Source organism: Oryza sativa, chromosome 3 (genome assembly GCF_034140825.1).
Source record: "Oryza sativa Japonica Group chromosome 3, ASM3414082v1".
NCBI lineage: Eukaryota > Viridiplantae > Streptophyta > Magnoliopsida > Poales > Poaceae > Oryza > Oryza sativa.
This window is the reverse complement of record NC_089037.1, coordinates 34,271,945-34,287,652: the sequence shown is the minus strand read 5'-3', so window position 1 is coordinate 34,287,652 and position 15,708 is coordinate 34,271,945. Positions and strand designations below refer to the sequence as shown.

The 15,708-nt window shown below is 45.3% G+C and overlaps 2 protein-coding genes across 2 annotated transcripts; both read right to left on the bottom strand.

The window, feature by feature from the left end:
* Positions 1 to 295: 295 nt before the first annotated feature.
* On the bottom strand, positions 296 to 4,811 carry LOC4334440 (protein WVD2-like 2). Its single transcript, XM_015775423.2, has 7 exons — positions 4,472 to 4,811; positions 2,883 to 3,309; positions 2,367 to 2,452; positions 1,930 to 2,023; positions 1,731 to 1,802; positions 1,209 to 1,319; positions 296 to 836 (listed from the first exon to the last, which is right to left on the bottom strand). Exons 1-7 carry the CDS (start codon positions 4,549 to 4,551, stop codon positions 627 to 629), a joined length of 1,080 nt encoding a protein of 359 aa, XP_015630909.1. The 5' UTR covers positions 4,552 to 4,811; the 3' UTR covers positions 296 to 626.
* A 4,445-nt stretch (positions 4,812 to 9,256) lies between these two features.
* LOC4334439 (histone H1) lies at positions 9,257 to 10,725 on the bottom strand. The gene is made up of 2 exons (XM_015775418.3): positions 10,438 to 10,725; positions 9,257 to 10,357 (listed from the first exon to the last, which is right to left on the bottom strand). Exons 1-2 carry the CDS (start codon positions 10,612 to 10,614, stop codon positions 9,653 to 9,655), a joined length of 882 nt encoding a protein of 293 aa, XP_015630904.1. The 5' UTR covers positions 10,615 to 10,725; the 3' UTR covers positions 9,257 to 9,652.
* Between the last annotated feature and the right edge of the window lie 4,983 nt (positions 10,726 to 15,708).

The window sequence follows — 15,708 nt, the reverse complement described above, 5'->3', positions numbered from 1 at the left end:
TAAAATTTTCATCAAAAATGATGCCAATAACGACTAGCTATTGGTTAAATTAAATTAAATCACTCCACCTCATGGTAAAATCTGTCTATCCGATACGGCAATACTCAGAAAATTCATTCGTTCATCTCTCAAATGTTGCAGACGATGAGCCGTCAGCTGTGTAATGAAATGACCCCCACCTTGTTAAATTTGATTTAGGGCAAATGATAATTACACCATGAACCAAACGCTTCACAGGATGGGAGCATAGAATTTTGACAGGGATCTAGAATGCTAGAGGATCTGCAAACCCAGGTAAATATCAAGCAAAACATTGCAACGGTTCATCAAGGGCTTTAAAAGGGCAGAGTGTCTTCCTTCTGAGTTCTGACAGAAACCCTCGACCATTTACAACAAGGAACACAGTACATGGTCCCAGCAACAGAGTTCTTACACAGCAACGCGAAAAGAAGAAAAGAAATGAAAGGGTTCAGCTGCAAGCACACCGGCCTCGGCACTGTGGCCTTCTTTTGGTGACAGGAAGTATAAATCAAATGCAAAATGCCATGAAACCGAGAGACGGCTAAAGTTAGGTTTGTACAGCGACATTCGCAACACTTGGCTGATCTAGAATCTCCAGAGGGCCTTCAGCTCACAGGTTTGACAGCTCTAGTTTTGGCAGCGACGCCATTTTTTGGTGAGCATTGTACTCTGTTAGCATCTTTAGGGTTCGCAATGCTGTGACGATGTGATCGACTAGATGCTGCGGTGGTATTTGCTGCCTCTGGCGTCGGCGGTGCATCACTGCAGCTCCTCCTCCTTGTAAACTTTGGTGATTTAGCACGAGTTGGAGGGACCTTCAAAGAACAAAGACAAGTGAATGTCATATTGCCCACCAGTAGAATCATCAATTATGGAAATTAAAACTGTGCTTAAGATACATGATGCAAGAAATAATATAGATTTGTATATATTCCTTGTAAAGAAGGAAAAGCTTTCTCAAATGTAGCTTTCTTGTGTTATCACTGTACATCTAACTAGTTTTGGCATTTTGGGCAAAATGGCAAATATGTTGTTCAGTGAAAATAAGTAAATTAAGGACTCCTCTCATTCCAGTGAACCAACAATCTCCTCCTAGAAGTTAGCAATATATCTCCACATTGCCAAGACTGACAATCACAAGTACATGTTTCCAAAAGAAACACAAAACATCAGAAATTCAGAACTACCTTCTTAAGTTCAGCCTTTGGAGGAGGTCCTTCTTGGTAGAAGCTTGGCATGGGCTTTGCCCTGATGACTAAGGACTTTCTTAGTTGTTTTAAGGCTGTTTCTTGCTCTTCCTACACAAAAAAAAATGAACATGAATGTTGAGGTAAATTGGTAAATAAATAGTTGCCAGGAGTTGTCCATCAACATGAACATCTTATAGAAAGATTTGGGCAACAAAAAGTATCATATTCAAATGTTCTGCCTAGCACATAAATCTTAGGCGTTGTATTACTCCTCTCTCCATGATATATCTAAGAACCAAAATATATTATATGAAAAAAAAAGAGATAATGGCTGAATCTGGGCGAAGAATGTTGAGACAAATATTTCATAAGCATTAATTAAGGAGAATCACAGAAGCGTAGAGTAAATTTAGCTATTACCGAATTAAAACCATGTTTAACAGACCCAGTAAAATAGCACAGACCAAACAAAACTTAAGTATCCTACAATTCAATTCTCCCCCACAAGGAAATTCATACCTTTTTCCGGGCCTCGGCCTCATTCTTCTCAGCTTCCAAGGCCTTGTGTTTCTCTTCTAATTTTGTGTAGAACTGAAGAAACAGCAATCACTATGAGCACCAGCTATTTTTAGAGAAAAGAAAATGCCATCGCTATTTGTAAATAACAAACACATTTAAGAGGCCATCTTGAAATAATGCAATCAAACTACATATTCACCTCCTTTCTCTTGTCAGCACGATCAGCACATACAAATGAAGGGGCAACACCAACAGTTGCCTTGGTTTTGCCAGCTCTTGTTGAAGTTGTGGTTCTTTACACAGCTCAGGAAAAAAAAAGGGGCCAAATTGTATACAATAGTTTCAAACAATGAGTAGAAAGAACATCACCTTGGCAATGTTTTCACTACAAAGAATAATATCAAATCAACTGAAAACCAATTAAGGTTAACAGAACTAATCATTTTTAACATCGATTTTTTTTCCAGTCATCACTCTAGAATTGAAAACCAAATATCTGATCATTATGTGAAATGAATTTTCTCATGCAATATTTTAGAAACATCTTCACAAGAAATAAAGGCAGAAAACATCATCACAGTACAACCCAAAAAAAATAGAAACACGGTGTATTTTTATTAGATAGAAGAAGGATACGAAGAAGTCACAGAGCAGGAGTCCTCCTCTTGATGGTGAAGCATATGATCAGGCTGTGCAATCTTCTTGGGAGTAATCGGTGCAGTCTGCAATAATTATCAGTTGTGTCAACAGAACCAGCTATCTCTGGTAGGCTTACAACATAACATTTTCAGGCAAATAGATACATCAACTGGTAGTCTGGTACTAAGAAGACAGGTATGCCACCAAATAGGTTTAGGCACACTTCACAGAACAAGCTTACGATGTTTACTTGCAAAACAAACCTTCAACATATAATGGGGCTCATCAATCTAATAAATTTGATATCTAAAGGCAGCTTAGAGCCTTGAACATGATATACTCAGTGAGACAACCTAGGCAGTACTAAGATACATGATATGATTTAGGGTGAGAATACAAAAAATAAAAAGAAACATAAAATGGTAAGCAATAATAAAAACCAGAACAAGAGTCAAATGATATTGGTAGCATCATGATATATGGATAATACTGTATATATGACAATAGTCATACCTTCTTTGTCAAACTTGCTGGAGAGGAGTTGCTCTTATCACCAGAATTTTCTCCATTGCCAGATGGATGAGCCGCCTTACTATTTCCTCCATGAGATTTTCTTTGAGAAGAAAGGGCAAATGGTTGAGGAACAGTACGTTTGGACCTATCTGACCCAGAAATGCCAGGTTTAGATGGTGATTTGGGTGGACCAGACTTCTCTTGATCTATCAACTTAACTGAATCTTGGTTCACACACTTGTCTTCCTGGGTTTCACTGTCTATAACCGGGTCTTTAACACAAGTGACTTCGCCTTCCTGGCAATTATCATGATTATTACTACTAATGGCTTCCTCTCGATCATCATTGTTGCCATCTGGTGGACATATAACGACACCGTCTGATTCTTCGTCTGTGGACATTTCCACAGCCTCTTTCACCATTGGACTGCAAGGATTAAAGTACATTAACCACAATTATAACAAAAGTACAACCTCATAAGTTATTCACCACAAATAGCATGCAAGCAACTACACAATATATAGAAACACTAAAGTACTCAGGTCATGCAGAAACAATAACTACAGAACAGGAGCATTTAGTGCATTCCTGCAAAAATAAGGCTTGTAACCTAAATAGTACAAAAGTTGATGCCCACACAGATTATCTAATATTGCACATACACAGAAGGCTTTTTAGGTATGTAAGTACATAAACTAGTCAGCATTTCTCTCAGCCTCAGTGCTTCCGATTTGAACACTTAAAACTAAATTACCCTGGAAAAATAAAAGTATAGCTAATACGGATAACAAAGAATCTAAACAAAAGTCGAAAGCTTTGCATAAAAAATGGCCATATCACAATTGTGCATCAGCAGATCATAAGATATCTCCACACAAAGTCAACCAGCACAATCCTAACAGCAAGCCCACTAAGAGTCAGGCAATGTCTCAAAATCTTAGAATCAGCAGCTGCAATTAAAAATGTATCAGGGATGTGACACAGTACATATGAAATTGGGCAGGAAAGTTCAAAGTCATATCCATCAGAAATTTCTCACAGTAATCCTTGAATGGTTCAGCATGCTCAAGAAGAAGAAAGGTTGAGTCATTAAAATACGAGTTCACACATAAATTCACTGCAATGACCTTGACAATAATGCATGATATGCCTATAAATCTACCCCATCCTTCCTCCCCAACAGGGAATTTTTTTTTATTCCACTAGTTAATATTGAAATCCCTCTTTCGTTTGCCTCCGGAAAAGCTCATTTCTTACAGAAATCCGTCTCCCACCCTACCGTATTGAGATTTATACCAGCAACAACAACAACAACAACAGTATCTAAGGCCAATCTATCTTCTCCAGGTAACGAAACCCTAGCTGCCCCGTGTAGACCAAGGGGAAAAAACCCATCTGAAATCACCAAAAACTCGCATAAACCAAGCACAAATCGAGCAGATCCAGCAGCCCAGCTGGAAGATGAACTCCGCCACCAACATTGCTCCATGAACATCGCCACACCACGAGCCAAACCCCCCCCCCCCCCAAAAAAAAAAAAAAATAATAAACAAACAAACCGAAATGCAGCTGGTGCCACTGCCATTACATGCTCTCGGCACCCTTGTTCGTCAGATCCCACCGCCTCCGCGCCGCCGGGTCGCCGCCACCCTCGCCATTCGCCGCCATGGCTAGCTAGCTAGCTACAGGAGAGACCGGGGAGGAGAACGCCGGGGGGGATCGCCCCGTTCCCGTTCCCGCTGAGCTACCTCCCCCAGCGCTCGGATGCCCCCCTCCCCTCCGCTCGCCGGGACGCCTCCCGCGGCGCCGCCCGTGGCCCGGCTCGGCTCGCCGCTCACCCACCACCACCCTCGCCGCGCGGCGCGGCGCGGCGCACGAGAGAGAGAGAGAGAGAGAGAGTGAAGTGTGAAAATGTGCGTGGCTCCCTCGTGCGAGAGGGTAGGGGCCGAGAGTTTCTTCAGAGTCCCCAGGTGTGCCGTGTGCGTGGGCGAGGGGGGAGGGCCCACGTGTAAGTGGTGGAACCCAGCTCACGGTCACAGATTCATATGCCATTTGCTGCGTTCGGTGCCGTTCAAAATCAAAATTTATCAGCTGAAAAAATGTAAGAAAAACTAATACAGGCTGTGGTTAGTTGCTTCTAGAGTTGGAAGTTTTGGTTGAAATTGGTATGACGTGACTAAAAAATTGTGTGTATGAGATATTAATATGATAGAAAAAGTTAGAAGTTTGGATCCAAAGTTAACTTTGATCTAAACACAGCCACAGTACTATAGCTCAAAAAATTATAGTACTACTCTAGAGTACATGCTACCTCCGTTCTAAAATAAGTGCAGCTGTAGGTATCCGTGTCCAATGTTTGATCGTCTGTCTTATTTCAAAAATTTATAAAAAAAATTAAAAGAAATTAGTCACGCATATATTACTATTCATGTTTTATCATCTAATACTAATAAAAATACTAATCGTAAAAAAAAATTAAATAAGACGAACAATCAAACGTTGGGTATGAACGGTGTAAAATTACACTTATTTTAGATTACCAACGCTAAGAAATACCACATCACAGATGTGTTTAAACCTACCTTTCTCTTTGGTACCTTTCCTCTACTATCTATTCACGTGGGATCAACAATCAATAAGAAATCCACTATCCATCCATGTTCTCTCTCTGAAAAACCAGTTGACAAGTTAGGCTGAGCATCAACCATTTTTCTTGGCTTGATGATTTGATTGGTCCGGGATCAAGATTGTCTTTTGCTTAAATGAGGCGTTGGCATCAAGGGCTCCTCTCCTCTTTGTGCCAGCAAAAAAGCACAGGTTATGCTCTGCAACATTCACATGTTTTTATCGCAGAGAAATGTTCATCGTTGGACATTTTTAATTTATGCTAATACATATATAATATAGTATTTTGCATTTCGAGAAAATGAAGCTACCCTATTCGATCTGATATTTTGTTTGGTTTGTGTTGAATTTCTTTTGATGAACTCGATGTCACCAAAAGGCGAATTCAAGAAATTTCTATCATACAAATACGGCTCTTATGAATTGGTTATTTTGTTATACGGCTAATTGTCTAAATGCAGGAGACATGGCTAGCAAACTATAGAGGGTGTGTTCGGCAGCCATTTTTCGGCTGCAGTTGCAGCTGTGGCTAGTGCAATTTGGCTGTGCGCCGCAGCCGCATACACGCATGCAGTTCAGCAGCTGTTAGAAACTTGCAGCCGAACACACCCAGAATGCTATTCAAATATATAGTGTCAATTTGATCCCTCATATTTACCATTCAACATGTTATCTACATACTGTCAAGGCTAATACATAAAATTTAGGTGAGTGATAGCAGCACTGATACAATGAACCTTTGCAATAATTGGCATAGAAGATCCAAAACCTCATAGCTGGGGAGACAATGTGGAGGCGACCTGTCACACCACACCCTTAGCTCTAACATCGGATGCTTCTACCTGACAATTCGGCTGGTCAACCGTTGGCCTCACAGCAGCTCACCTCTCGATTGGCCGGTTTTTCCAGAGTGATCAAGCATTTTAATGCCGCTGTTTGGTTGGGTCCACGACGTGTTTGGTAGAGTGCTCTACTTCTAAATTCTAATCACCAACAACTAACCGATGTACTCCTACATTAGTAGTACACATATAGCAGTGACGATTAGTGATCAGTGAGTGCCTACTAATTAACAAAAGGATTCAATCCTGCACTGCTATAAAATGAGAGCTGCAAAAATAATCTCCATCAGGATACATTATTACAGAGTAGTAGAAAAAACTGACAAGAATCCTTTGACTTAAGTCACTATATAACTTTAAGTCTTTAAGTCACTAACATATAAGCCTAGCTAATTTACTTTAGTCGCATGTGTCACTGACTAAAAGACGTATGTGATAGAAGTATTAGTATATAATGATTTTTCTACAGTAGTGTTGTCTAACATAATCATCTTAAGAGAGATAATAAAAACCTTAGATGATGGTGTATCTTCTTTGATTAGCACGAAAGGCAGCCCTTCATGCATGTAAGCAAAAGGGTAGCTAATGCATCTGTATCATGATATCTTGATACCAAATCCAATTAGCGCTTTATCTTTCTCCAAGTAAATCAGGTTTCGAGATCATCTTGTAGAGCTTACAGATGAAGTCTCATAAAGCAGGATTTGAGATTTCCAAACGAAGAGTGGTTTAATATCATATTAATAGTTTAATTATCATGTACTCTATATGTCAGCACGCGTACGTGTGTCTGGCATTAGGCGCCGCCGTAGGCCTTTCACGCCGACCGAATTAGCCGCAAAATTAAGGATACCAAAAGTGCTTTCGATATGTAACGTGCTGTCACTAAGGGAGTATTAGCCATTGGCTAAGCATTTTTCTTCCGTTGACTAGTGACTACTAGGATTAATAAAGGGTCAATTTAGCAGAGCTCTAGCTTCAGCTCTACCTCTCTTGTAGTTAGCTCAACCAATAGTTTCAGCATCACTGATTGGAAGCGGAGCTAGAGAGTGATCTCACAAAAATAATGAAGTTGTGTTTTAACTGCTCCACGACTCCACTCTAAACCAGCTTTTCAAGTTAAATTTAGAGTTGAAGTTCTGTCAAACAAACCTGATCTGGCTACTGCTAGGCCTGTGGTTGGGTTGGAGGCCTGGACAGAGGTGACGGCCTAACGGGCCAGTTGCTTGGTGGGCTGGGAGATGATGTGTAAAGATGGCTTTGCCAATGGATGGTCTGGACTGGGCCATTTGTTCTGAACCTTTTCTTTAGATTTAGATTGCCTTGGTCGTTAGGCGTTACAGGCTTACAGCCAGGGTTGCATTTACCGCGGTAAACCGCGCGGTTACCGCGGTTACCGCGTTTACCGCGGGGGTACGGTAAGGGGTAAACCGCGGTAACCGCGTCAAATTCAAATAAATTTGAAAAATAATTTGAATTTTTGATAAATTTTGTACGGTTTGTCGCGGTTTGTCACGGTTACCGCGGTTACCGTGCGGTAACCGTGCTTACCGCCGGGGCGCGGTAACCGCGGCCCCGGCGGTAAATGAAACCCTGCTTACAGCCATTGAGTATTCACATTACACCTACAATATTTTCATTAGTCATGTAGATATACACTGGCTACTGGCATGAGATAACAAAAAGGTTACTGCTACGAAAGATGCAGTCACATGAAATATACAGGTACGGCAGGAGTGTGGTAGGGAGAGAGAAAAAAAATCTAACCATGCAAAAATAATTAATAAATGCCAAAAAAATATCACTTACTAGTCCACATCCTTACCATTTGCAAAAAAAAAAAACAAAACGAAAATAAACAGGTATAAGGCTCTGTTATTATCCCATCTTTCCTAACCCACTTCCCGCGTTTTCTGCGCATACGTTTTTCAAACCGCTAGACGGTGTATTTTTTGCAAAAGTTTTTTTATATGAAAGTTACTTTAAAAAAATCATATTAATATATTTTTTAAGTATTTTTGGCTAATACTTAATTAATCTCGCTACAATCGTGTGTTTTGTTTTCCGTGTCGGGAGGCATAGCCTAAAAATCGCTATGAAACAAACAAGCCTGTGAATGCCAACATGGGATTGAACGAACACGCACGCAAACGGCTTGTTTTGGTTAACGGAACAAGCAAGTTTCTGTGTGCCAGCCAAAAGGCCACACCGTTGATCCTCCTAGGCCAAGCCAGACAGCGGGAGAGAGTAGCAGAGAAGGTCACAGAGAGCAGCATTGCAATTGCAAGTTTCACAACTTGCAAGAGAGAAAGCAAAGGACAGAGAAAGTAGCAGAAGCCCGGAAGAGGGTCAAAAGTGAAAAAAAAAAATTCAAACCAAACGGAGCGCGCATCCAAATAGTTCCAGGTCACTGGACACTGGCGGTTATGTACAGCGAATCTTACTTTCCGACCCCTACATTTCCGGACAATTTTTCAAAAATCGAGGCGGCCTCCCGCGGCGTCCATGGCATCCACGTGTGTCCGTTAGGACGAGACTGCCACGTGTCCAACGAAACGGCTGGCCACGTATGCTACCTGTCAGGCAGCCCAGCCCACAAGCGTCTCTCTCTCTTCTCGAAGTTTCAAATTTGCCCGGGCCTTTTGAAGTTTCAAAGCCCGATAACACTAGGAAGGCCCATAAACCAAATGGATAAGCGAAATTAGTGGGGCCTAATATCAGTTTGGATACTTGCATTGATTGAATATTCAAATTTGACAACAGATACATCCAGATTTAAGACCGAATTTATTTTTTTACAGCTCATAAAGTGAACAATAGTTCGGTACCACACGCGACCTGAAATTTGGAACAGCGTACGATCGGTGCAATAACATGCTTGTTTTGAACCCAAATCACACGCCAAGTCACAAATCCTATATTTCATTTCAATTTCCAGATCTGAAAATTCAGAGGAATACAGGGTGTGGTCAAGCCAATACAGTAAGTAAAATTACTGCATAATTAATTACTTAGCTAAAGTGATTTCGACAAATATCACAAGATTGTTACCACAATAAAAACTCCACCAATCTACTCAGAAATACATTGCCCTAAAAACAAACTGTCTCGTCGTCGTCGTCATCATCGTCGCGCACCACCACCTGGGTACGAAATGACCAGTGTACCCCCGCCGCGATATCAAATTTACAAGCTAGTACCCCTGACCCCTCCTCGCAACTAACAACAAAGAGAAGAGAAAAAAAAACAGCTAAGAAAACAACCATGAAGCCCTAGATTGCTCGCTCGCCGGAGAGAGAGCTCTACTTCTTCGCCTTCCGGGCGGGCACCTTCCTCGCCGGAGCGGCCGCCTTCTTCGCCGGCGCGGCCTTCTTGGCGGGCGCCTTCTTCGCCGCGGCGGCGGGCTTCTTGGCCGCCGGCGCCGCCTTCTTGCTGGGCGTGTCCTTGGCTGACGTCTTCGCCGCCTTCGCCGGCCTCCGGGCGGGAGCCGAGGTCGCCTTCGTCTTCGTCACGGCTGCCGCCTTCGGCTTGGGAGCCGCCTTGGCTTTCGGCTTCGCGGCCGGCTTGGCTTTAGCCTTGGGGGCAGCCTTGGGCTTGGCGGCTGGCTTAGCCGGAGACTTGGGCTTAGCCGCCGCCTTCGGCTTCGCGGCTGGCTTGGCAGCCGCCTTAGGCTTCGCGGCGGCCTTGGACTTGGCTGGAGCCTTGGCCTTCGGCTTGGCAGCCGCCTTGGGCTTAGCTGCGGCCTTCGGCTTCGGCTTCGGCTTTGCGGCGGCGGCGGGCTTCGCCTTGGGCTTGGCCGCGGCCGGCGCGCGCGTCGGCGGCAACTTGTAGGAGTTCTTGACCTTGGTCAGCTTGCCGGCGGCGACGAGCTTCTTGATCTGGACGAGCAGCTGCTTGCGGAAGTTGGATGGCAGGTGGTCCTTGTGCTTGTCCTCGAGGAACTTGCCGATCGCGTACTGGCTCGACCCGGTCCTCTCCTTCAGCGTCGCGATCGCCTCCGAGATCATCTGCACGAGCACCGACCAACCACCACGTCAGATCCAGCCACAGAACACACAGCAAACAGCAGCAACGAATCAAAGCTTACCTCGGCGTACGGCGGGTGGGTGGCGGTGGAGCGTGCCTTCCTCGGCGCGGCGGCCTTCTTGGCCTTGGCCTCCTTCGCCGGCTTGGAATCCCCGGCGGTGGCCGTGGTCTCAGGCGCGGCGGCCGCAGCCTCCTCCGCCGCCACCTCGGGCTCAGTCGCTGCCACGTCGGTCGCCATCAATGCACTGACTACTGCCGCTATCCGAAGCTTCGGAGCGCGCGTGAGCCTCGCCGGAGTTGAGAGAGAGAGAGAGCGCTTGTCGGAGCAGCTGCTCGCCGGTGGGTGGGTGAGGAGGTCGGGGCGGAGGAATCGGTGGTTATATAGTGGGATGCCTCGCGATGACGGGGAGACGCCAACGCCGCGCTCTGATTGGCCGAAACGGCCTCCCCACGGATCGCCACCCCACGCGCCCCACATTGAATCTCAGCCGCCCGATCCGAACCCATCCAACGGTCGTGTGCACCCCTCATCCCGTGCCACGGATTGCTGCCCCCCTCAAGTTGGATTGGCCGCCCGGCCTCATCCCCACCCATCCAGAAGTGTGCTTCTCCTCCGGATTTGCACCCGATTTTCTCCGAATTGGATCGACCAATTTGAATGGGTTTTTTTCCAGATTGTAGGCACGGAGCATGGCTTTCAAACGAGTGTAAATTTGTTCGATTTGGTTGGGTATTCTGGGAGATATTGATCGGCAAAGCCGGACTGGTCTGGGCGGCGGATTTGTGTGAGTTTGGAGGGGATTTCCGGCCGGCGAGCGGTGGTGCTCCGGCGAACATCCCGGCTAGCCGGGGTCAAGATGTAGCAGGCTAGCAGGGGAATCCGGCGAGCCTGGAACCTCGCCGATCCGCCGCCGTTTCGATGGTCTACGGCCGGATTGAACGCGGCGCAACTGACACACCCTCGGAGCACTCTCGCCGCCGGTGTGCGAGTTCGCCCCGGGTTTGGCCCCCGCGGCGGCGCGGCCGCCGGCCGTCTCGCCGGAGAAATGGCCTCCGCCGGTGGCTCCGGTCATCTCGGCGGCGACCCTGCAGCTGCATTTGCATTAGCACGTCGGAAACCGGATTAATCTGCACGGGAGTAATCAAAAGCTCGTTGCTGCCGTTGGGGAAAGCATAGCTGCCTACCAGGTGATACGAGTTTGCCTGTTCTTCATGTATCCAAATTTTGCTCATATTTATCCGTCGGTTTCTCACCGCAGTTTGAATTCTGCGTCGGATTCGTGATGGAATTACGAGTTGGTTTGAACTTTTTGAGAGATTTCGTTACTGTCCTGACGAATCGATTTGCGCAGGAAGAGGTCAAAGTAGGCACAAGGTGCAGTACTCCTCTTATGTGTTGGCATGAGCTGGTCAAATTGGAATTCCAACACATAGAACGTCTAACGAATTGTAAACTTTTGCTTCAAAATGAAATCAAACCGATGTTTCCAACGTGTCAAAGATGGACATCAAGTTCAGAAAAAACTCAAACCTGTTCGAAACTTGTTTGTCTACCGAACCCAGGATCGGTTAGCTGCATGGTCTCGGTTCATCGTGGGTCTGGGCGACCAAGAACTGGACACGCATATGGATAGACTCATTTCTTGGCGTTTTCAAAACCAAATAAACCTTATCTTGATCTGCAGATTCGAGTTGGTTAAATCATATTTGGATCAAGATCGATGAACAGATATACAGCAAGATGGTATTAGGGCAATACAGGTGTACCATCAGCTCACCCGTATGATATGCTGTGGTTTAATTCACGAAACCTATGGTTGGCCATCTGACTATCGCCATGGTGCTAAATATGAATTTCACTCGCTGATATGATGGAATTCAAGGATGAATTATTTCGAATTGTGAATTTAGTTTTGTACTGCACGGGATATGAATTGGCTGCTAGCGAGGACAGCACTAAACATGAGGTTGACCGCGTTCCAAACCACCCTAGCTTTTCTACCTGGGCACCCTCACTTCGTCGTGTTTCTCCCGAACTTAAACCCATTTTTAGCATCTCAAATCCATCGCCCAAACAGCAGCAACTGAACTGCACACACAAACATGTATGTCCTAAAATATGTGATACAAATATGCCCAAAATTCGGCTGCAATTACGGCCAAATCAGCTCAAACTGATGCTACTGCACGCGCAAATTAACAATCTCGTTTTGCGACGAGAAAGTTAAATTATCACCAATCTGAGCGAGAAAATTCGCATCTTTAAACCGGAAAAGGTCGTGTTTTCGTCGCAGGAAAGTTTTTGCAACCGTGACAGTGGGATATAGCCGATAGCATCACCTGCAGTGAAGGCGAGTGGCTGTGAGCAAAAGAAGAACTACTCCTTTATTATTATCTCTCAGGTTTATATATGCATCATCTACAGAGCATGGGATATTTCTCTCCTTTTTTCTGCTCCTGTTGGTCATTATTAGACGATGACGAAGAGCAAAAGTACAGAGAGGCACTTGGTAATTAGTTAAAGATGCAGCATAATAAAGCCATAATTTAGCCTGTAATTGACGAGCTGCTGCTGGCTCCTTGCTGGAAAATCTATCTGAATACTATATTGCTGTTCCTTGTGAGGGTTAGTTTCTTTAAATTCTTCCTTATGGATTCGGAATTCAGTACCGAAATTAATTACTACACACTTGGTGAACCCCATCTGCACGTAAAAGGCTCCTGCACACGCGATGTCAAAGGGGCCATTTCGAAGCATGTCGCAGCGCTCGTGGTCGCGGATACTCATAATACATCGTTCCAATCTCCATTTTTTTTCTCTTCTCGTCGAGCAAAATGAGCAATTGAAGCTGCACGCTTCGATCGAAAGTTCTTTTTTTTTTTTTTTGGAAGAGGCCGCTTTCAGTAACAGGGTCCAGCGACATCGAACGAACATGATGATTAAGCTATCTGTATTCTATGTTACCCAGAAATGTAAATGTCCATTCAGCTTGCGACGTACTCCTATCTGGGATATACTTTGGTTTGTAACTTTTTTTTTCGGGGGCTGGTTTGCATTGCATCTGATCGCGGCATTAGGGCAACTGCAGCAATGTGACTACGTGTTGCTTTTGGCAGGGAGAACGACATATATGTAGTACTACACCGTTTGCTCGGTTTGCTACCGGTCCATGTCGTGTTCATAGGACTGCTGCTAGCGTTGCTACCAATGGCACGATGACTGTACATATGTTGTGGTCGACACTTGACACGTGTCCGTAAACGGATTTTCTACGGTACAATCCTCTAACTTTCGACACGTGTCCGTGAACAGATTTTCTACAGTGCGAACCTCTAATTTTGAGCTGCCGATATGGACCATATATTTAATGGGCCTACATGTTAGTGACTCATGTTATTGCTTATATTATGTATTTATGTGGCCTATATATGTTATGTCGTTATCGCTTGGTACTACAATCTTGGATGTGATTTTGGATATGTGGTTTACAATAGATTTATAAAAATTTTAAGGAGGCGGTAAATTCTCATATTCCTTTTTGCGCAACAGAGCTGATTATATTATATCAAGTAAAAGAGACTACTATAGCGTTATTACAAGAAAGAGATATCTGCCGAATCATCGTTTTTTAGCATGGTTGTTGCTACATTCGGATTCAGATAACTGTGGATACTATGGGGGTAGTAGCTCGTTGCATGTAAGGGAGCTCACTAGGGCAACTTATTGCTTGGCCTCCATTTGCAGGCGGGTGAGATGGATCAGGTGGAAGAGATAAAGAGGACATCATGGCACTTGGATCTCTAGCGGGAGGTGACATGAAGCCCCTTGCAACATCAGACGACTTGGACACCATCATCCTCTTCTCGTATAGATGGCCCCTTCCATCGGCCATGACCTCAACGAGAGCCACCACGGGCTGTTTGGTCGGTAGGGAAGAGAGAACAGAGAGGGATGGGAGAGATAAGTTCTTACTCCAATTACATAGCTGCCCTTTCACAGTTAGTACTTGAACCAACCTTCGTTTCTCACTAGGCAGTACCTCCTGGTACCGTTCTTTATGAACCGTTAGATCAAATCAAACGGATGGTTCAGATACATAGTGTACTGGCAGGTACTAGGAGGTATCAATGATGGTAAAATTCCTTCTGAAAGATACAGGCATTGTGGCAGTCGGCGAGGCGCGACACGAGCTGATGAGGCCAGATCTGGCGTTCCCTCACTTGGATATGTGCCTTCTCGTCCTGGTCGTTGCTGCTTGGTTAGAGCGGTGCGAAGGAGAGCATGGACGGCGGAGGCGACCAAGCCTACGCTTGGCTGTGGTTGTTGGTGACGACAGCGGAAGTGGTGGGAGGGCGACGGGTAGCGGCGACTAGCGAGGAGTCGGCAGCGGCGCCCCTTCGACCGATGGCAGGGGTGGCGGAGGACGGCAGCGGCCTGAGCTTTGACGGCCAATCCTCGGCATGGAGAAGGTGGTTTAGGCGGAGGTAGTCCCACAGGCAGTGGGGACCTCCCCAAGACAGGCGGAAAGGATCTCCTTGGCGGCGGTGGCGGTGGCCTGTGCGTTGGCACAAGGTTCTTGGGGAGGAAGAGGCAGAGGTGGATCCCATTAGCGGTGGCAACCCTAAGGGCGGCGGAGGCATGGGATTCCTGGTGGAAGAGGTTATCCTCAGCGACAGTGGTGGAGGACTGAGATTTCGACAAAAATATGTGGACTCTAGCAGAGGTGGCGGCCCTAGGGGTGGTGGCGGGCTGGGAGTCTGGGAGGCAGAAGAGGATCCTTACGACAGTGACGGCCCTATGGGCAGCGGAGACCTAGCAATCTAATAAAGCGAAAGTGTATCCCGTCGACTCGCGTCTCGTCAGGCTAGTTCTGATTGGATGACGACAGATAAAGATGGGCTATCCGGTGGCGCATGGCATCAGCTCACCCGAAACAGATGAAGATGGTACCAACTGTTCACAACGAAGATGCACTAGAGGCAGCAGCGTCTAGATGACTTTCACTCGTCAAATTTGGCCGTTTCATAAAAGTATGTCTGGAAACATGTGTTTGCCAGGGTTGTAATTTTTTCTCTTAGTTGTGTGTTCTCCTCTTGTTAAGGTATGAGTCTAAGTGCACTTGTATTATTATTTTTTTGGCCGAGTATATTCTTCATGGATATAGAGACCGGATTAATGAAAATTCATTATCTAAAATAAAACAAGTAGAGGACTCTGAGGATCGGGGCTAGCACCCACGACCGCCGAGTGCATGGCATCTTCCTCGTGTGGAGTACTCCCTCCATACTCATAAAGGAAGTCATTTAGGACAGCGACACGGTCTCCAAAACA